The 20,966-nt window shown below is 55.8% G+C and overlaps 6 protein-coding genes across 6 annotated transcripts; 1 reads left to right on the top strand and 5 right to left on the bottom strand.

The window, feature by feature from the left end:
• Window positions 1-179: 179 nt before the first annotated feature.
• Window positions 180-7,527, bottom strand: K437DRAFT_292974 (uncharacterized protein). Its single transcript, XM_013389909.1, has 5 exons — window positions 7,037-7,527; window positions 6,654-6,971; window positions 5,434-6,570; window positions 1,156-5,361; window positions 180-1,076 (listed from the first exon to the last, which is right to left on the bottom strand). Exons 1-5 carry the CDS (start codon window positions 7,061-7,063, stop codon window positions 489-491), a joined length of 6,276 nt encoding a protein of 2,091 aa, XP_013245363.1. The 5' UTR covers window positions 7,064-7,527; the 3' UTR covers window positions 180-488.
• Window positions 7,528-7,873: 346 nt separating this feature from the next.
• On the bottom strand, window positions 7,874-8,543 carry K437DRAFT_186425 (uncharacterized protein). Its single transcript, XM_013389910.1, has one exon. The coding sequence runs from the start codon at window positions 8,377-8,379 to the stop codon at window positions 7,945-7,947; it is 435 nt and encodes a 144-aa protein (XP_013245364.1). The 5' UTR covers window positions 8,380-8,543; the 3' UTR covers window positions 7,874-7,944.
• Window positions 8,544-8,561: 18 nt separating this feature from the next.
• K437DRAFT_277540 (kinase-like protein) lies at window positions 8,562-11,236 on the bottom strand (the record flags this gene model as incomplete). Its single annotated transcript, XM_013389911.1, has 3 exons — window positions 8,562-9,268; window positions 9,345-10,765; window positions 10,833-11,236. 3 exons carry the CDS (start codon window positions 11,234-11,236, stop codon window positions 8,562-8,564), a joined length of 2,532 nt encoding a protein of 843 aa, XP_013245365.1.
• Window positions 11,237-13,842: 2,606 nt separating this feature from the next.
• On the bottom strand, window positions 13,843-15,614 carry K437DRAFT_254112 (putative RPL3-60s ribosomal protein l3). The gene is made up of 3 exons (XM_013389912.1): window positions 15,568-15,614; window positions 15,093-15,183; window positions 13,843-15,026 (listed from the first exon to the last, which is right to left on the bottom strand). Coding segments are annotated over exons 1-3 (1,176 nt in total). The 5' UTR covers window positions 15,569-15,614; the 3' UTR covers window positions 13,843-13,942.
• A 240-nt stretch (window positions 15,615-15,854) lies between these two features.
• Window positions 15,855-17,077, top strand: K437DRAFT_254113 (ribosomal protein S14). Its single transcript, XM_013389913.1, has 3 exons — window positions 15,855-16,355; window positions 16,793-16,892; window positions 16,965-17,077. The coding sequence occupies exons 1-3, from the start codon at window positions 16,294-16,296 to the stop codon at window positions 16,971-16,973; spliced, it is 171 nt and encodes a 56-aa protein (XP_013245367.1). The 5' UTR covers window positions 15,855-16,293; the 3' UTR covers window positions 16,974-17,077.
• A 13-nt stretch (window positions 17,078-17,090) lies between these two features.
• Window positions 17,091-20,794, bottom strand: K437DRAFT_186491 (uncharacterized protein). Its single transcript, XM_013389914.1, has 5 exons — window positions 20,290-20,794; window positions 20,122-20,222; window positions 19,124-20,063; window positions 18,496-19,051; window positions 17,091-18,419 (listed from the first exon to the last, which is right to left on the bottom strand). Exons 1-5 carry the CDS (start codon window positions 20,651-20,653, stop codon window positions 17,138-17,140), a joined length of 3,243 nt encoding a protein of 1,080 aa, XP_013245368.1. The 5' UTR covers window positions 20,654-20,794; the 3' UTR covers window positions 17,091-17,137.
• Window positions 20,795-20,966: the final 172 nt, after the last annotated feature.

Consider the following 20,966-nt stretch of genomic DNA (forward strand, 5'->3'; position numbering starts at 1 on the left):
GGCGTGGCGCTTCGCGGCGTGTGAGACAAATGCCATTACGTAAGGGTCCTCGCTTGCATTCGACTTCATCGCGTCGGGACGTGATCTTGCACAACCCTAATATTGCGACATGTGTGGGCATCCATTTATGTATGCGAACATGACCTTGGCTCGCAGACGCACTACAGGGACCCTAAAATGAATGGAGAAATGAATGGATTGATAGTGGTCTGACACAACTGGATACCCTGATGATTACAGGCTCGCCCCCCCCTCCGGACCTAGGAGCACGTGCCACTGGGAATAACATGATGAAATGATGGTTGGCTTGAATGGAAGGGCCGTTAGGCCGTGAAAATTGAGTATTGAATGTGACGGGAATAGAGTGTATCGTTAGTATTCGTCTAACACGGTGGATGACGGCGAATAAAACAGGAAAGAAGTGGGGTATCGTTTTCTGATGATGCATAGTTAACGGTTAATGGATGCTATGGAATGTCGCGTAACGCTCAGCTCCACCAGCCGCCGTCGTCCTGCTCGACCTGCTTCAGTGCCACCGTGCTCGTGAGCGACACGGTTTGGCTCATTCGCACCGGTGGAGCCTGTGTCGTCGAATGCGCTTGGTGCTGCTGTTTATTTTGACGTTGATACGCGTACGGCTGTTGGTGCTGAGACGACGAGTAATCCGCCTCGGACCCATACGAGCCATTGGCACCGCCGTACTGGCTCATCGTGCCGGGGCCAGGGTAGTAGGCCACCTCCTCGCCCGAAGGCGACATGGCCATGCGAGGAGCATGCATCGACGCCCACGTTCCGACGGCGCCCGAGTCTAGCCCGCATTTCATGGCCACCGTGCTTGCGTTGCCGCAATTGGTAAGAGGTCCGTTCGCACGTGCGGTCGCCGCGGCTACCATCGCCGCATTCTCGCGTTCGGCCAACTGGCCCTTCAGCCGGGCAATCTCTTCGCGACTAGTCGCCAGCTCGGCTTGCACGGCGTCCAGCTCATCACGTTCCACCAGCGTCTCCTTCATGTTGATCAGCTCCCGTTCAAACTCGAAGAACGATGCTTGCGATGCCGATACCTTCTCGCGCAGCTCCTACACATTCCAGGCAAGGTAGAAACGTCAGCAACCGCAGTCCAGCACGCTTTACGATGTACAACTTTGCGACACGCACCATCTCCACTTCCTGAGCCACACGCAACTTGTTGCTGAGAACATCCTGATCCACAAGCCTGGACTCCATATCTGCCAGGCGCGCCTGCGCGACGGCAAACTCCTGTGCCAGCGCCTCGAGCTCCTTGCCCTTCTTTTCGGCCTCTGACAGCTTCTGCTGGCTCTGCGCAGCTTTCTGCTTCTGCGTGGCAGTCAGTTGTTGCAGGTTCGCAATCTTGGCATCCTGGTCCGCGATGCGCTTCTCCAGCCCAGAGATCTCCCCCTCGGCTTTCGCCGCTCGCTCCAAGCTGCTCGCTGCATCCTCCTTAGCCTGGTGATCGGCTGCTGCAGACTGTTTTGCAAAGGCATCAGCTCGCCGCTGCGCCTCTTCAGCCACACTTTGAGCTCGTTCGAGTCTGGCCAGGAGCTCGGCCGTGGCTTGAGCCGAAGCCTCGCGTTCTCGCTGCCGTTCTTCGCGGTCGAAACGGATCTGCTCCAGCGCCTGATCCAATCGCTGATGAATAGCAGTATTGGACGACTGAGCGTTGGTCAGCGCGCTCTCAATGGAGTTTACCCGATGCAATGCCTCATCTGCACGCCGCTCAGCTGTATGTTGAGCCTCGAGAGCATCGCGGTGCCGTGAGCGCAAGTCGGTGATCTGCTCCGACGCCTCCACCGCTGCTTTCTCGCCTTCCTCCAAGCGACTTTCGAGGCGCGTGACCTCGTCTTTGAGGGTCGAGACGTAGTTGTTTGTCCCGTCCAATTCGACTCGTGCTTGCGTGGCTTCGTTCCGGTAATCAGCCGCTTGCGTCTGCGCGTCATCAAGCTTGCTGCGGAGTGCGCTGCGCTCCTCTTTGAGACTGCTGATGCGGACCTGAGACACGTCATTCTGCTCTGAAATCTCCTTCAAGCGCTCAAGGATTGTCCTCTGCACTTCTTGCGCTTGCTGAGCAGCAGACAAGAACACCTCCGTCTTCGCATTGATCGTACTCGGCAACACAGAAAGCGTGTTCTCCATCTCTCCCTGCCGAGTCAACACCTGATTGCTGAGCATCTTCACATCCTCTTGCTTTGAGAGAAGGGGCTCTATGAGTGCAACGACTGGATCCAGGTTCAACGCATGTTCGCGAAGTTCCTGCCCAATCAACTGCTGTACGTCTGCCAGTGTGGAAGCGGTGTCAGCCGAGGCGGGCGTCTGACTTGCTTGTAGGTGCGGACGAATGTACTCGACGACCGCTTCAGCAAGCTTTTCTGGCACATCGCTACGCTGACCATCTAGCAGAGGAATAAGATTGCTGGTGATTCTTGCGGCCAGCACATCCGGATCCAGAGCTTCTTGTCGGAGTGATTCGAGGTGCGGTGTGATGGCGTTGACTAAGGACATTTCGACCTGATCCGCAATGGCAGTCTTGGCCTCGTGCAAGGCGGTGCTGAGGTTGTTCATCTGCGATGGGAGCTCGTTGACGAGCTCGTCGAGGGCTTGCCTTGCAGGAACAAAGTCACTGAGCTCGTTCCTGATGCGCTTCTCGCTCTCTTCGACAGCTTTCAGAAGCTCCGGAGGCGGCTCGTGCACTGCCGACAGCAGGACAGCTTGGACATTGTCCAAGGCGCTTCTCACGCGGAAACCAAGGGTATCTGCGAGTCTTCCAATGGCTTCTGCTGACATCTCAGGTGCCTTGGCGGCTGACGCATCTGCAGCCTCTTTGCTTGCATTTTCAAAGAAGCAGCTGCGAATGACGCCTTCGACGTCTTTTTGAAGTCCGGTAATCTTCGAGTCCAAGATATCTTGCACGTAGTCAAAGTCGAATTCACCCAGTGCATCCAAGGGCCCATGCCCACGGCCTTTTCCTTCTTCAGTCACCTTAAGTGTCATTTGGCTGTCGTTCGCAAGATTCACCTCTGATGACGACATCGTCGGCGAGCGGGTTGCACTGATTAGGTCCTTCATACGTGCAAATAATGTGTCGAGCGTGCCAGACACCCTTGCGTCGACCTCAGACAACAGTGCATCGCGTTCGGTCTGCGGCAGAGTGACTGTGGCTGGTGCAGCGCTAGGCTCGGCGAGAAAAGGGGGCGCAGGTCCAGAGGCGGACGAGCTGTTCTGGACTTGCTGCAAGATTCTCCCAGCCCAGACCTCCAGGCTCTGATCCAAGCGTTGACCGAGCTCCTCGATGATATCCTGCAACTCTTCTTCATCGTCCGCCTTGGGCGTCTTATTTGCATCGCCATTGATGTCCGAGAGGGAGATGCTAGCATCGCGCGGATGATGGGCCTTCTTATGCGCGTCATTCGCACAAAGCTCCGGCTCTGCTACCGCCATCGTTTCGCTTTCCCCGAAAATGGAAGAAAGACCGGACTTGGGCCCGGTGGGTTTGTGCCCAGCACAGAAAGTGAAATCGAAGGAAGGGGACGCAGAGTTGGCAGCGCTTCCAAATGCAGGAATGCGTGGACACTCGGAAGCGCCAGCATTCTGGGTAGTGGTGACATCGTGGGTATCATCTGGGCGGCGAATGGAGATCGGCTTGCTGACGGGTTGGGAGAGGAAGCTAGGAGGAACCTTAGACTGGATATACGGCGCTGTTGCGTCTACAGGCGGCCCATTGAGAAGCTGCGCAACTGTGGCGCCATTCGCATGTCCCCAAGTCGGGATAAATATTGGCGCATTTGGTCCGAACCCTGTATCGGGTTCAGGAGCGGTGTGCGGGACATCTTGGGCTGGCGTATCAGCGAAGTCGTCCAGAGGGCCACGTACGCCGCTGAAGCGTTGGCGTTTCTCTCGCCCGTGGTCGCCGCGCGGGTCCTTGGCAGGTGCAAATGGCGGGGCAGTGGTTGGCATGGGTGGTAGCTTCGGTGCGCCGCCCGGAGCTTGGAAGGTGAATGCGCCAGGCGTGAATGCGGGAGCTTTCGCACTGAGCGACTTGCGCTCAGTGTTCCTCTCGCTGCCGCCAAATGCAGAGCCGCCAAAGCTGGAATGCCGGATGCTTGGCAGTCGGAAGTGCCCTGAGCTGGGACCAGCGGCTGCCTGCGTTAAGTTGGACGAAGCCGTCTGCACCGCAGACTGACCAGAAACGCTGAAGGCGCACGCTTGTATACTAGGGTCAAGGGAAGCCATGAGGTTTGTGGGATCACAGGACGGCCCGGATGCCGATGAAAGCGTAACATTTGCCGGTTGAACCCGGCTCTTCTGGTCGTCTGACTCGCCAAACGTGCCGTATTCCAGGTTGTCTTCGTCTGAAGGATTGGAAATGACATCCTCAACATCCTTACGATGCGCCGCCTCCCCATCCTCAGGACTGCCTTCACCTTCCCCGATACTGCTGCTCGGGAGCGTACCGCTGGTGAAAGCACGGCGCCGCCGTTTCGCATGACCTTCGATGCCGTTCACCTGCGGCTGCTGCAAGCGGTCCTGCCGCGCAGCGTCCTCATCAGACGGGTTGCTGAATTGCTCGTCGAGGTCCTTGTGGCTGTAATCTGGGTATAGTTCGACGTCCTGCGGTAAGGTCCCGAATGCCGACAGCCTAGTGTTGTGCTTCCGAACAGAGTCGTACGATCTTTTGCCTTCTCCGTCTTCTACGTCCTCTTCGTTCTCATCCATATCCGACGTGTCCGCATCCTCAGAAGGATTCGTTCGCAGATCGTCATCAATGGCTAGCGATTCATCGTGGCCATCCAGCTGCTTGATTTGAACGCTGTCTTCCGCTCCTGCGGCCGCTTCGGTATGTTCCTCTCCCTCCTCTCCTTCTTCCTCCTCGTCAATGTCGTACCCGAAGCCTTGTGAAAGCAACTTCCAAGCGGGTGTAACCTGGCTAGGTGAAGCAACGTCGCCGACCGATTTGCCCCTCGCAATAGACGGCCGCGGCCCAAGCGCCGGTGCGTCGTCTCCGGCATCCGACGCAGCCTTGTCGGATCCGGCCTTGAGCCCAAGGGCGGACAGCACCGCCGGACCGAACGGACCACCTGAGGAGGGCAGGCCGAGCGACATGGTGTGGCTGTGTGCACCACTGCCACCGCCACCACGCTTGCTGATCTGCGTCAGAGCTGCATCGCGTAGTCGGGGAGGCAAGACGCCGCTGATGCGTCTGAAGAGTCCTTGCGTGGCGGGGTCCTTCACCTCTTCAGGCAATGGTGCATTGGGATCATGGTGCTCTGGCCCAGATAGCCCGTCAGCCTGCGACTGCAGGAACTTTTGCATCTTGAAAAACACCATGGTCTTATCACCGGCTTCAACCTAGTGCAACAAGGATAATTTGTCAGATATTCGCGAAAATAAAGAAAAGAGAGTCACAACGGCTTGACTCACAGGCTGTGTCTCATCCCAAGCTGCATCGTCGTCATCGGGATCACCAAAGTCCTCACCGCCTACCACGTCGTTTGCATGTGACGGTCCAGACTCTTCTTGATTTTCCCTCTCTGCCGCAATCTCCTCCCTGCGAATCTCGATGTACTCCAACCAAGCGGGCTGCCCAGGAAGGTAGATATCGATTGTGTCTGGCAAGCCGAGCTCTTTGAACGGCCAGGGCTCAGGGTAGATTTCGCAAGAAGCCATGCTGTCCGAAGGTAGGTGAGGCGGCTCGGGCATCAGCTTGAAAGCGAGCGGGATGCGACGGACCCATAGCGAGCGTGTGCGGCTGATCGCTTGAAGGGCCGTCAAGCGTGCACGGCGCTCGGCCCGAGCTGCCACTGCGCTCGACTGTGTTTCCCCCGCGCCTTTAACCTCCCGCTTGTTCTCCTCGGTGGCTGCATCGTTGCCCTCTTCGTCAGCTTCACATTCAGCCTGAAGCTCTTTGATCTCATCCAGCTTGGCTGCATCTGCCTCACTGCACTCCAAGGGTACAGCGACGATGTTCTTCCGCTTCGGCTTGCCCGGCGCCGCTGCGGTGCTTGGGGTCCCTGAACTTGCGGTTCCTGCAGAGAGCATCGCTGCGAACGCTGCTGGGTTGAGCTGCACGCTTGGCGTGCTGTTGTGTCCGCTCGTCTTGAGAGGTGTATGCACTGGAGGGCCACCCCTCCCGCGCCGAGCCAAGCCGCCTCCTCTCACCGGCGCATCTGCACGTGAAATGAAGCCAAATGGGCTATGCTCGGGATCATTCACTGGCGATGGAAATCCCGGACCCTTGAATACTGGAGCAGCGAGCGTTACGGAGCCTATATGAAGGCCGTTCGCTTGTGCACCCGCAGTGGGATGGGAGAGACTGCTACCATTTGGGCTGACGGGTATAATGCCCGCATCAGGATAGGCGAAGGAGCCGCGAATGGACGCGCCGGGTATGAAGTAGCCGCTTGGCGAGACGGAGCCATTCGCCTGCCCCGGGGCAAAGGGTACAGCGTCCGCATGCAATCCTAAAGGTGTGAGGGAACGCTGAGGGGAAGTGTTTGGCATTGGCATACTTCCAAAAGCAGGCGCGCTCATGGGTGAGTGCGAGAGTTGCCTGGCCATCTGGGTAAGCCAAGCAGTGTAACGAATGTCAGCATTGGGAAAACGCAAGTCAGGTAGCATTGTGCTAGAGAGCCGACTCTCACATGACCAGGAGCCAAGAACATCCCATTGTGCACCGCATACTGAGCCTGCTGTTCTCCAAATCCGTGCGGGGCTAAGGCTCCACCAGGCTGACCCGCCGCATCGAAGTCACTCCGTGGGGTGCCACCTCCAGGTGTGAATGGAGTAGCGAACGGCCTCAGAGATGGCGCAGATCCTGGGGCGCCTCCGAAGGACGAAGTGCGCTGCATCTGTGGCCCACCGTATGGACTGCTACCTTGACCGGTGAAGCTGTTGGAGCGTTGGGCAGGTTGCGAGGTCGGGGAGGGTCCGCCAGCGCTGCCTGGAGCGTTGCCAGGGATCTGTAGAGATATTCAAGCCTTGTTAGTGGTATGCATTCGCTGGGTTTCATGAACGGAAAACTCACGGCCAAATGAAACGCAAGCTGAGCCATTTCGCCCTCAATAGCTCGGAGGCGTCGGCTTCAAAGGGAGGGGTTGACGCCGCGCACAACACGAAGCAGGTGCAAACTGCTGCAATCCTCAGGGCGGGAAGCCCTGCTGATGGTGTTGAATTGGCCACACTACGAGCGAGGTACTGGAACCCTTGCTGAGCTGCGGCGCTTATGCAATGCTACTGTCGCGAACGGCTCAGACGCCTTGGACGAGTGACATGTCGCGCGGATGCGCCGAAAAACTCAATGTGGATCTTCCAGCGGTAGCACTGGCAGCAGTTAAGTCAGTGAGCCAGGTTTAGATCGCACAATGTAGGCTGCCGCAGCCTGCTAACAAGCCTCTGACAATTTCACGCCGACGACCTCGAAGCTACCAGAAGACCATCGCTGAGGGCGCTTTGCAGACTAGCACGCGGAGAGGACGAGGGAAGGAGGTTGCTGAAGATGCGGTCCTTTGATGTCTAGGGCTCTTTGGGAAATGGGCTACTTAGGCACTCAGAGCATTGATCCAACTTTCGTGCGCTGCAGTGCCGATTGGTGGGTTAGGCTTTAGCCTGCTGTGGCGCCCTTTGTCTTCTGTCGTGTGTGTGGGCCTGGTCACGCTCCACCAAACGGGCGGAAAGCCCACATTCATATAGCTCACGGCTCACGTTGCGGCGCACGGCAGGCCTTCAGTCCTCAGAGCTTCAGCATGCAATGGGGCAACGCATCGTGTTGCTAAGACGCCCGAGCATCCAAGTCCCTCGACCATTGCTTGACTGCGCGCAGAATCCTTTTCCGTAGAGCGGTATATATGTGGTCCGGCGACCGGTCAGCTGGCAGCGTCGCAGCAGATAATAGGGAATGGAGTGGCTGGCCGAGTGCCGATGCGGCAAAGGAGGTCAAAGTGTGTAGACCAGCATAATATAGAAGGTAGTAGCGAGCAAATACAGGAGCAGGCACGAACAGTGAGAAGGAAGGTATGAGATAGATGAGGGGATGATGAGAATATGAGCTCTTGTTGCAATGGTGCACGGAGTGGTATTTACACTTGGGCTACACAGTGGGCCGACTATAGCTGTAAAATTACAGGCGCATGGAAAGGCGAAGAAAACAAGACAAAAAGCGAGATCGTGTCTCTCTCTACGATGTGCGTTCCCCTCATCAGTCCGGATCGCCTTTGCCCGCAAGTCGTCGCGTTGGTTTGCGCCGAGTCCACAGGGGATGGCGCAACATCTGTGCTGGCAGGAGCGGGCACATATGTGATGGTTGTGAAATGGCCGTGGATTGAAATACGAGGCTAACTTGTGAGGCAGCGGTCGTCTCCGTCCGGCCATGATGAAAGGAGGGGGTCAATTGGGGCCAGGCTGCACAATACATCTAAGGTGTCCGGGTTTTGTGACCAGGTGGGGTCGGGTGCGAGGAGCGAGGCGGAAGATGGGTATCGTCGTTGATGGTTTCAGTGGTCCGTGCGTGCATGTACGCGATCAGGCGGCCTGAGCAGCGAAAGACGCAGCGCTCACGAAACAGTCGCGGTTGCCACAGGCCTGGGAAGGCCATGCGGTGAAGGCGAACTTTGACCGCGACTGGCTGTTGGCTGACCGACCGCTCGTGGCGTGGCATGTTGCTGGTTGATCGAAGCCGAGCGATGAGCATTGCTGCCGGATGAGCCACCGGAAGCGTCTCTCGTGTCCCGCTCGGATCCTGCAGATGTCATCGTCATGTCTTGTGCTGTCGCTGTCGATGGCGGAGGCGCACTATGCTGCTGCTGTTGCTGCTTCTGTTGCTGCAGATGGGAGGCAGCGCGCCGCTGTGCTTCGATCATCGAAACCTCGTTGAGGTGCATGGGAGACGCTGCTGTGCTGCTGGAAGGCGTGGTCGACAGACTCCCAACAGGCTTGAGAGCGTCCTCCGTCGTGTCCAGCTCTTCATTCGCACCTATCGGCTGTCCAACAGGACGATCCCCCATCGCCGCATCCCCGGGCGCGCCAGCCTGCAGCCTCTGCTGCCGCTGCATCGCCTCAATCTCGCCCTGTACAATGACACCTTCAAGCCAAGTATGCCCAAGGAGCTCTTTCGCTGTCGCTCTGCGGTCAGGGTGCAGCCTGAGCATCGGAAGGAGGAACGAGGAGAGCTTGTTTGACTCTTCGAAGGGAAGCAAGTACTTTTCTTGTAGCACAGAAATCAGCGGCCAAAAGCGCAACCGATGAATGTGTCGAAGCTCGCCTGTTTTCCCCCACAAAGGAGATAATCGAGTCAGTCCCACTGTACTCATCTGGACTTGTAATGGAACATGCCTCACCTCGTCTATTGAAAATGTCGGCCGAGTATTTGCCAGAGAATGCCAGATTCTTGGGAAAGTCACCAAGGAGCTCTATGATCTGCGCAATGTGATCATCGTCCTTGTTGTACTTGGACCCAGGCGTGGGGTCGAAGAGGTAATCGCCAGTCAGCAGCTCGAAGAACATCGCAGCGGCGCTCCACATGTCTGCGCTTGGCCCCCACTTGGCACCGAGGATGACCTCCGGACACCTATATTGCCGCGTCTGAATGTCGTTTGTGAAGTGGTGATCAGTCCAGCAAGCGTTGCCCAGGTCCGCAATTTTAACTGTGATCCTCTCCAGCGAGCTGGGATCATATGGCGGCGGAGGGGGAAGCGTGTTGGGATCGCCAGCAGCCGGAGCTGGCGGATGGTAGCCGAGGTCCTGGTCTGCGTTCGCTGGCGGGTCTGTCGACATGGCAGATCCGCTGTCAGATGCAGGGCTGCCCGCTTGCTGAGCGCCGTTGAAATTTGGCAGAGAGGAAGGGTCCATCTCGGGTCGGTAGGCTGACTCTGGCGATCCAGCACTGCTGGCGGTGGCCGAGGTAGGTATGCTCGACGGCCCAGCAACAGAGAAAGAATTCGATCCTGCGGCGGCAGCAGCAGCCGCTTTTGCACCAGGGGCTTGCTGCGAAAGCAAAGATGGTCCTTTCGAAGCAGGGGCGTGGGGTACAGTTTTAAATCCAAACTGCGGCTTCTCGTCCGTGCTCATTTGTGAGATGCCCTGCGATAGCTGCGGCGATTTTTCGCGGTCAGAGTTGGCTTTCGATCCGCCCTGCTCGCTCGAAGCGCCGCTCTTGAAACCGTCTCCTCCTTCAATCTTTGACATGCCAAAGGCCCACTTGTCGAACATTGGACTTGACCCAACACTGCTGCTAGGGCTTGGTAGCGGTTGGGATCCCGTGATGAATATCACGTCCTTGCGAGGCGTCTGCGTCCCGCCTCGTCCTTGACTTGGCGGCACGCCGACCAGCTTGGTCGGCACCGCAGCCGGGTTCGTGCGCAGCTCAGCTTGCACGACTGCCTCAACATCCTCGATGCAAATCAGCACATTCTCTGGCTTCAAATCGGTGTGGATGATGCCGCATTCAGAGTGCATATAGTCGAGGCCGAGCAGAACCTGCTTTCCGATCTGTTTGACGATATGCGCAGGCACGCCGCGATGTTGATATCGCTTGATGAGGCCCAAAAGGTTTTCCCCCAGCACTTCAAAGACCATGCAAACGTGCGATCCGTTTGGTCCTCGATGGCGGAAGTGATCCAGCAGCGAGACGCAATGCCGCCGACCAGGGTGATTGGGGTTAGCAGCAACCAATCGTTGCAGAAGTTTGATCTCGTCGAGCGCCGTCTCGGTGTAATGTGGAGCTGATTTTACCACTTTGAGAGCCACATGCCGCTTGAGTCTTTCGAAGAGAGCGAGTGTGAAGCTGTCAGCACACCTTGACTTGTGAATCGGATATGCGCACTCACTTGTTATCCCGCGCGAGCCACACTGTCGAGAAGTGACCCCAACCGAGCTTTCTGACTATCAAGTACCTCTCGTCCGAGAAGGCATCTCCGACATGCACTGGATGATAACCGCCCTTGCAGTAGTCATCATAGTCCTCCTCCTCCTCTGTCATGACGCTGCCCGACATGCTGGAGGTCGTGGTTCCATTGCCTCCAGACGAGGGCCCAAAGCTGGTCGACATGGCATCCGCGCCGTTGGCGCCTGTGCTGGCTGTTGATGGCGCTGCCGATGCTTGTTGAGCATGAGGATGATGGGCGCTGGACGATCCGGTCATAGGCAGCGGCTGCACTGTCGAATGCCCAGGGGCTGGTGAGAGCGACGCTCCGAGGGAGTTGGTTGATGTAGTAACATTTGTCACCCCCATCCTGTTGTATCTGTCCATCGCCGATATCATCGTGGCCCGCAAGAGAGACAAGGACAAGGGCATTTGAGTCGTCAGCTTTCCATGCTTTGTGCGCAGCAGTCAGGATGAGAGAGAGTGTGCATGGTGCATCGAAGATGGTTTGAACGTCATGTCTCTCTCCGGGTCACAGGGCCTATCTTGCAACGAAACGATACCACCAGCTTATCAGAAGACAAGACTGGTTCATTTTCACGGGCCTCTAACCCTCCCTCCTTCGGGCCACCCAAAGCAAGATTGTTTTGGGGCGCTGCTTGGCTCGATTCTGCAGTAAGGCGAATTCGGCTTACTCACCCCGAAGTGGAAGCCATGGGCGCGGGTTTTGCAAAGGCGACTCGAGGAGCGACAACCGGGGTGTCAAGCAGGCTGCGAGCGGTGCTGAACAATCGACAAACAGTCCGCGGGCGTACAGATACACTTCGCAGAGAGGCTGCGAACGCTTCGCAGGTTGGTCATATGTCGCGCGAGCTCTCTGATGGTGTTCAAGGAGCTGCAGCTGAATGGATGCGATGTGAGTTTCAATTGGCTATGCCCTTGCTACCGTTGCGGATGCGAGATGGTGTCTCGTTCGGAGAGGCCCGCGTACGTCTGTGTGTGGTAATGCGGTGGTGTCAGTGACGATGGCATCTATCGCGTTGATTTCAAACTCCAAAAGTCAACAGTGGTGTGGTAGCGTGTGTGCGACTGGAGCGCTGTGGCCGGTGAACGGGTGTGATAGAGAGTACATCATACTACACAGTGGCCAATGGGAGAGGCCGTGTTCATCATGAAGCACAAGAGCGCAGCAGACCGATGACCAATTCAGACGAGCAGCTGGGCAAGCCGCAATGGGACTGCGCAAGTCAACTGGCTAGGGAGGCAGTGAGTGGGCTCCTCCAAGGCAGCCCGTGGCCCTTCTTCCCACCCCTTTTCGGAAGAAGAGCTCTCGTCGGATGACCGCACCGGGAGTGAATGCGAACGACGGCTGTGATCAGCACAGGGGTGATGCGTTGAGAGGGTGAGGCGAAGGGAAGGAGGAGGCACTGGCCCTGCCCTGTGATGCTTCTTGGAGTTGTGCTCACCGTGTGGGCCGTGCGCGATGCGCCTGCAGGCTGCAACTCTGCGTAGTGCAAAAAGGCCAGACACCGAGATCCGAGAGGTGCTACAAGGCACTGCAGCTCAATGTCAATTGAACACGCCAATCGAGTCCAGCTACACGCACACCGGACACTAACCCTCACTCGTCTCCTGCCAATTATTGATTGTATCAGCTCGTACCTGCCTCAGTCCTGTGTCCCGCGGTCGGCAAACTCTCTCCATGCGACACAGATTGCAGGTCCTTGTTGCGCCCCTTGGGCTCTCGGCCCAAGGGTGCATTAGAGGCTTGACTCTTTTCCTCTGACACTCTGCCCAGCGTCCGACACTCAATCCGAAGTGAATTTAACCGAATCCCTTTCATGGGCTTGTCGCTCGTCACATTTGTCACCCGCGCTTGGGGAACTTGGGCGGGATGCCCGGTCATGTACATGATCATGAGCCTGGATGGGAGTGGTCAGCGGAGTATTCATTGCTGCAGTGCGTTGCCGTTGCCGCTGCCTTGCCAATCAAATACTCTGCACAGCTGGCTTGCTGCCTCCGATGGCGCCACATCGGGGTTGTTTCCAAATTCTACAAATATACATTTGTACACAAGGTATATTGTGTAACATTTTTACGCTCGAGTCTCGTCGATGCTCGACAAAATATCGCAACCATCCGCGAGATGAGTATGTAACAGGTGATTAAGCATGCTCCGAAATTGATGACATATTCGGCAATTGGGTGCGAAATTACCGATTTGGTGGAAACTGGAAGGTGAACAAAGTCCCTTCCACTGTCTAGAATCAAGATCTCCCACAGTCTTCAGCAGAATGATTCCAATCATGCAAATCTCAACTAATGAATCCTCGATAAATTTGATTCGACATACCAGTATTCCGTGTCTATTTTAACCAAGCAGCCTACAAACCTGGAGTATTTTACGACTAGTGAAAGCGTGCCAGTTAAATTACGGAATGTTTGTTTGGTAAATATCTGACTTCTGTTGCTCGAAGTCCATTAATGGCAATCAGCAACACTACAGGGTGCCACCAGGCGCAGGAGCGTGCAGCCGGGCGGCCGCTAACCTGGCGAGTGGCGTCGCCCGCACAATTACCCCTCAGTACACTGCGTCGTCCCATACTGGAATATTTGCCTGGAAGTCTGGAAGAGTGGACGTGTCGACATGCAGCAATATTTGATTCTTTGCCATATGCCAGAGTCGACGAGAGTACATGCATACGTCTGTAATTGCTGCACATCTGCACACCCATTGTGAATTGTCTTCGAGTCGCTTGAAACACCGACAAGCCTGTACAGGACTGCTATGTATTGACCATTTTGAGACTGAAACCCAATGCTACCTGGACTTGACATGTCGACGAGAAGTGTTGTACAAGAGCAAGGGGAACAAGCAGCAACGACTTCGGTCATATCCATCAACGGCTAGCGGTTAGAGGTGCTGCCCAAGTGTTCCGTAGCTGCTCAATGTACGGACGGACACGCAGCATGTACATGCGTGCATTGGCGGAGAGTAGACTGTACATGGCATCGTCGTGGGTGCATTCATGACATGAATGGCAAAGAAAAATACAAGCCGCCGGGGTCGACGATCTAAACAACCTGCGCCTTGAGCTTGCGCGGACCGAGGAAGCTGTCGGCCTCCGAGCGAGTCTGGAATTGACCGTGGCCCATCTTGGAGCTGGTGTCGATCCACTTGAGGCTGGTCTGCTCGAGAGCCTTGCGGGAAGTGTGGGTGGTGAGAGACTTGCGCAAGGTGAGAACGCGCTTCTTGACACCGGGGCAGCTGCCAAGGATCATGACGAAGTCGTTCTTGACGATACCGTAGTGCGGGAAGCCGCCCATCGGGGTGATCGTCTTTTTGGTGGTGTCGAACTCGGTCGAGCCAGAAGTCTCGTCGCTGCCGTTGGCAATGCGGTAAATCTTCTTGTTAAGCTCGGTACGGTGATGGTAGCCTTGCTGACCAGCACGCGCAACAGTGAAACGGACGTTCGCCGGGTGCCATGCACCAATGCAGGCAATCTTCCTCAGACCACGGTGCGTCTTGCGCGGCAGCTTCTTGACGCCCCACCTTGAGACGACACCGGAGTATCCATGACCCTTGGTAACACCGATGACATCGATGATCTCGTTCTCCTCAAAGACGCTCTTGGTGTCGATGGTCTTCTCGAAGTGCTCCTTAGCAAAGTCAACCTTGTCAGCGATTGAGCCACCGTTGACTTGAATTTCCATGAGGTGTGCCTTCTTCTGCTTGAGGCCAGTCTTGCGGATCTGAGTGTGGGCGAGAACACGGACGACGGTGCAGTACTTGCGAATCCGCTCGAGCTCGCGGTTGATGGACTTGCCGTCGTTCTCCGAGTGCTTCTTCACGTACTTCGTGAAAGCCTTCTTCTTGCTGCGGTACCAGTTCTTGTAGAAGCGACGCTTAACCTCGTCCGAGAGGTGCTCAGCCCAGACGGTGGTGAGCGCACGGAGACCGCGGGGGGTCTCGACGTATCCGACGACACCGACAACGACCATAGGAGGGGTCTCGATGACGGTCACGGCCTCGACGATCTCACGCTTGTGCATCTTTGAACCGGGACGGTCGAGGTCACGGACAACGTGGGTCATGCCTGCCTTGTAGCCGAGCATGGCAGTCAGATGCACGGGCTTCTTGGCGTCATCCTTGGGGAAGCTGTCGGACAGCAAAGATGTCAATATGATAAGCCAGATCAACAGAATAAAGCTCATCAAAACTCACGCCTTGCACTTCCCGCGGTGCCTAGCCGCACGCTTGCGCGGCAAGAAACCGGTGTGACCGTGCCTTGGGTGCTCGTACTTGCAGTGAGACACTGAAAGGTGAGAGGGTATCAGCAGCCTTCTCGTGGATGATGGAAGAGTAGCAATTTGCAAGTACACATCCACGCAAGTCCCTGTCATTCGCAAGCCATGTAGGAGGAATGCCCGGGTTCATCCGTCACTGCGTTATAGTTGAGCTCATCCAGAGCAAATCAACACGACCACTTGAAGGACTGCGCATTGCGCGCACCCTGCCAATCCCATCCCACATCGTCATATGCATGAGGTCTTCCAAGAAACCCATCTTGCTAAAACTTGACCAATGCCTGCCCACAAGCTTTCGCGTGCTCGTCTCGCGGCCGCTCCTTCTGAGCCAAGCTCGCTTTCTGGCGCACAGCTGATGCTTCTCCAAATGTGTGACTGTCACCAAAACTCACTTTTGGCGAGCCCTTGTCGATTGCTGGGATGTCGATCGAGGTGTCTGGCTCAAAGCGAAGAGGAAGTCTATGCCGAAGTAGGCATGCTTCTAAAAGTTGAGCGCGTCGGAGCCAAGCTGGGGGTACACAGGGATGTCGCCTTGCGGTGAACCTTCTATTGCGCCCACCGCGCTTGCCGCAGCAGCTTTCCGCCAGATGATTTGGCGCGTGGGCGCCGAGACCTCCATCAGCAATCGGCGCGACTGGCCTTGAAAGCGCTCATGTGTCTTCTGAGTTTCGCAGACTCAGGTAGATCATCCATTCCAGGTTGGCTATTAAGTACATGCTCGCTTGGTGAGTACATTTGACAGCAACACACCGTAACAGGACGTCATACTGGTTACAGAGTGGGTGTAAACGATGGACAGACGGATGGACAGAGGCTCCGGTGTGAGGGGTATTGTGGTGGTACTAACTGGGGACCTCAAAGACGAAGTGCATGGTATCTTGCTGGATTGACAAGACGAGTTCAAGCTCAAAGGTCCTAGTTTACTCTTCCGGCTTCCATGCATGAGCCTGAATGCTGCTGGAAGACCGGCTAGCGCGAGTAAAATCGGAATGGGGAAACCGGACTATGATTTGCAGCTCAGTGGCCAAGCAATCATTTTTGCGACTAGCATTGCTGGTCACCTCTGAGGATGGTACACGAACTGACCCGAGCGTCTTTCTTGGGGCTATAGATTCAAGATGGCGCACTCAAACATTTGGTTCTCTCATCCTCGCAAGTACGGCAAGGGCTCTCGGCAATGGTGAGTTTGACCACCCTGCCTCAGCTCTTATCACAGGCAAACCGATTGCACCCAGGATGAAAGGAATCTTTCACAAGGAAGGATGAAGGGAGGTGGCAGAGAAGGGTGTACATTCTGGTGGTGAGCGCAAGGGCTCAATGCAGCGATCTGGTGATGGGAATGATCACAAAGTATTGATTTGTGTCTGAAGCCAAGAGAAAGTCCAATTGCTTGAGGCTGTGAGCCTTGATGCAGATCAGTTTAAGAAATGATGACGGATTGCCACTTCCCATGGATATGGGCTAGAGTTGGAAGCGCGGCGGCGGTTTGGAAAAGTCTTCCGGGAGAGACGGAGCGGCCTGGGACAGGCACTTGGTGCAGCCGTATTTCGATGTCAAGTCGAAAGCCACTTAATTCGGGAAATTGGTACGTTGTGCTAACCTTTGTTTTGATTTCAGCCGCGTCTGCGCCAACCAAGGTGGTATCATTCGCAAGTATGGGCTTGACATCTGCCGTCAGTGCTTTAGGGAGAAGGCCGACGCTATTGGCTTTGTCAAGGTACGTCGCCTCGCATGTCACTCTCCTCTTGCTTTCTGTATATGCTGATGTGCCTCTACATTTTATTTTTAGAACCGCTAAACATTTTGTCATCTCGCGCGCTGCCGCGCCCCTCCATGACCTCCCTCTTTGTATGCATTTGTACAATTGATTGATCCGGCACGCACAGCTGCGAATCTTCTCGCAAAGGATGGATGGCGCCCGAAAAATGTTCTTCAGGCTCCATTAGAAAGAAGCCCATGTTCTTACATGGCATCGCTCCGATGCTGACTGGTGATATATGCAGGTAACACAGGTGACCTCATCGTATCGCGTAGAGTCGCTGCCGATGCGGCGTTAGCGCTCTGCTCATTGAGCCACGTGAGCGTTCGTCGAGCATAATCTACGACATGCCTTGGCATGTTCGCCAGCTTCGCGACTTCCAAGCCATGAGAATCGCGGTTGACGCCTGGTCGTAACCGGTGATCGTACACCACTGCGTCGTTATTCGTGTCGATCACGTCGGTGCAAAAGAACGCGATGCCCTCAACGGAACTGCCATCGGCCGGCGATCCACCTACCACGTCTTGGAAACCGAGCATGTCTGCTAGCTCGTGAAAGTGCGTGGCAAAGAGTACCCTGCAATGGTTGGTGTGGAGAAGATGAAGCAGCGTAGCGAAGGCAATCGAGGTTCCCACTGCCGTCGCTGTGCCCCTTCCGATCTCGTCCGCAATGACGAAGCTCCGTGGAGTCGCGCGATGCAGGATTTCTGACATTTCTGTCATCTCAACCATAAACGTGCTGCGATCCCGGAAGAGGTCGTCTTTTGCGCCAACGCGACTGAACAGACGATCAACGACGCCAATCCTCGCAGATTCCGCAGGGACGAAGCTCCCGCTCTGCGCAAGGATGGCGATGATTGCATTCTGTCGAATGAAGGTTGACTTGCCACCCATGTTGGGCCCAGTGATGAGGTGCAAACGGGAGTCTGGCCTCAGACTGAGGTCGTTCTTGACAAAGCTGCGCTGCTTCTCGAACAGTCCCATTTCAACACTGAGGTGCCTGCCGCCAACGACCTCGAAATCATAACTGTCATCGACAATGGGCCGAACGAGGGACAACTCTTGCGCAAGCTGGGCAAATCCGAGCAGCACGTCCAGCTGGTCTATCTGCCTAGCATTATGACGTAATGCCGGCGCCTCTCGAGCAACCATCTGGCGCAGGACTTCGAGCGCAAGCTGTTCCCTCTGTCGCAGGTCATTTTGGAGTCTTGTTAGCTTGGAGCCAATCCGCGTCCACTCTTCGAAGTAGTACGTGCGAGTCGATTTACTCTTGTATGCGAACGACATGTCGGATGGGAACAGGGGTGTCATGCGATCCTTAAAGTCCCCAACATGTACGACATAGCCTTGACCTAGCAGTTGTCGGAGAGTGAGCTTTCGCCGCTCCGGGTTGGGCAACCGGTCCCTCAGACGCTGTTCCAATTTTCGAGCAGAGCGACGCAAGATATTGTACTCTTTGAGCAAGATGTCAATTGCTTTGGAAGATCTGTGTGGCTCAGAATGGAGTTTGCCACGGTGTCAACGCTGAGGACTTGCGACGCCCATCGTATAACGTCTCTCACCCAGGCCTGATTAGGTGCTCCAATGGCGGGCCCCAGAGTGGGCTTTCTTCCTCTTGCTCTGCAGCTTTGCCTTTGGACCTGCTGGCGCGTCGTGGAGTCGACACTTGGATAGTACCGTGCTCTACCTGTGTCTGCTTCAGTTCACCCTGAGTAATTACAGACTCGATCTCATCTGCGGTCGCACTTTGTAATTGTCGCCTCTTCTCCATCACTGATTCATCAATTGCATCTTCGAGAGACTGAGCAAGGTGACCTAGAGCGGTGAAATTACCGGCAATCTCCTGTGCGGAAGCGGCATACTCATGTGATAGACCCCGGTCCAAGGCTTCTCGCAGAGTGCTTTGCACTTTTTCGCATAGATGAACGAAGTCACGCACAGCCAAAAGATCCTGCTCGTCATTGCGCCGGGCCAAAATCTTCTGCAGTGTCCGAGAGATGTCGCCAGCGGAGCGTCGAAGCAGCAGGCGAAGATCTTCTCGAAGGAAAGCATTGGCATGAAGAGCAGACACGAGTTGTTGACGCCAGTGTATGATTTTGAGCGATGTACTTGGGCAGGCTGCGAAGATGCATCGCGTATGGTCAGCATTATCGTGACGTTCGGCATGGATTCGCATCTCAGTACACCCACTTAGCCATTCTTCGAGAAGCCGCGTACCACCCCTCGTCACTGTCCGTCTTGCTGCACTAATAAGGCTGCCTCGCACGCCACCCTCGCGCATCGAGCTGCGAACTTCAAGCGCAGAGAGTGTGTGAGCATCAATTTGCATGCACTCTCGTTCAAGCATGCGCTCTGGTGTCAAGGGAAAGACGCCTGATGCATTAGACGGGCTTTGCTGAAGCTCGATCAGCCGCGTCTCGATGTACCGTGTAAGCTGTTGGATGGCCTTTGATTCGGATGTAGATAGCTTGAGCTCAGGAAAGGGATTATCCATGCAAGCCGTAGGCGAGGAAGCCTGGTCAGATGCATACGTCACCATACAGCTTCCTTCTGGGAGCGCTTCCCATAGAGGGTGAGAATATCGATCGGCATCACCATGCCGACCGTCATCTTCGCTAGGAGCTGCGTTGAAAACGCCTGGCTGCAGTATGGCTTCCTTGGGCGCTATTCGGGCAATCTGATCTCGCAGGCTTTGTCCATCCGAACAAGGCATGCTATGAAAATTAGCTGTGCCGATATCCAGCCACGCCAAGCCGAACTTTGGCGTCCCAACGGCGTTGTCATCTGCTGAAACGACAGAAACAATGAAATTGCTGGTGAATTGGTCGAGAAACTTTTCATCGATGAGCGTCCCCGGCGATACTACTCTAGTGACTTTTCTGTGAAAGCTGGCGCTCTCGTTGAGGGTATCATCGTTGTTCGCTCCACTTTCCGCGCCGGAAGCGTGAAACTCCTTGAATTCGTCGCAGATTGCCACAAGCTTGCCGTAGTCTTGGACGAGCACCTTCAGGTACTTTTCCATTTGATGCACGGGAAAGCCGGCCATGGCAACTTCGCGCCCTCCCCACCATCGTCGGGCCAGCTTGATGCCAAGCATCTGCGCGACGTCCGGAGCTTGTTCAAAATACGACTGCCAGAGTCATGGTGTCAGAGGATTCTCCACATCAGTTCCACATGATTATTCTTACCTCATAAAAGTTCCCGACACGCGTCAAAAGAATGCAGCCAGGAAAACGCGCCAGATTCGCCAGAACTTCCTTGGCGAGAGGCGGCCAGGCCTTGCCCTCCACTGCGAGCGGTTGGTTCACGATCAGCTCTGAACAAAACGTCACGGTTTGAATCAAGCGACAATTCACCTCCTAGTTCGTCTACATGAGCGAGTGCAGGATCACCTGAGGTGTCGGGCCTCGCTGCCTCAGCCTCGACCAGTGAGGTCTTCTTATGGGCTTTGCGCTTGCGAACGCGAACCTCGGATTCCTTGGGCAGTGGGGCAAGCGGTGCCAGCGGCCTACCCTCCGTATCAACTGCAGTTGTGGGAAGGTCATCGTATATGACTGACAACCTTGTACGCGCGAAGATCTTCGGCGCCGAGAAGAGGGTGCGGCTGGCCGAGGGGATGGGGACGAGTCGTGCTCGATGCAAGGTGGCCCGGACTGGTGATTGCCCCGGGGATGGCCGCAATACCGGCGAGATGCTCTGCGCCCAGATGCATCTTGTCATGGCACTGACAAGGGTCGCAATTGTGTGCCGCAAGGCGACGGTGGGCCCCGACCCCTATCGCGTCGCGTCACAAGCCGAGTTGGAAAGGCGCGAGGTTGGAATTGCCAGCCAATTAGCACTTTTAGCAAGCACTCAAGGTATGTGGTCTCAAGTGCTAGAGATAACGGGAGTAGGAAGCCTATAAGCCTGACGCGTTCTCATACAGGGGAACTCTGGATTTCGGATTTCGGAACGCGGGACACAAACGACCCATTTTTTCGATGAGAGACTCCAAGCTGCTTCATAGTGGACTCCCTTGAGGTTGAAATTAATT

This window comes from Tilletiaria anomala (genome assembly GCF_000711695.1).
Source record: "Tilletiaria anomala UBC 951 chromosome Unknown K437scaffold_9, whole genome shotgun sequence".
NCBI classification, from domain to species: domain Eukaryota; kingdom Fungi; phylum Basidiomycota; class Exobasidiomycetes; order Georgefischeriales; family Tilletiariaceae; genus Tilletiaria; species Tilletiaria anomala.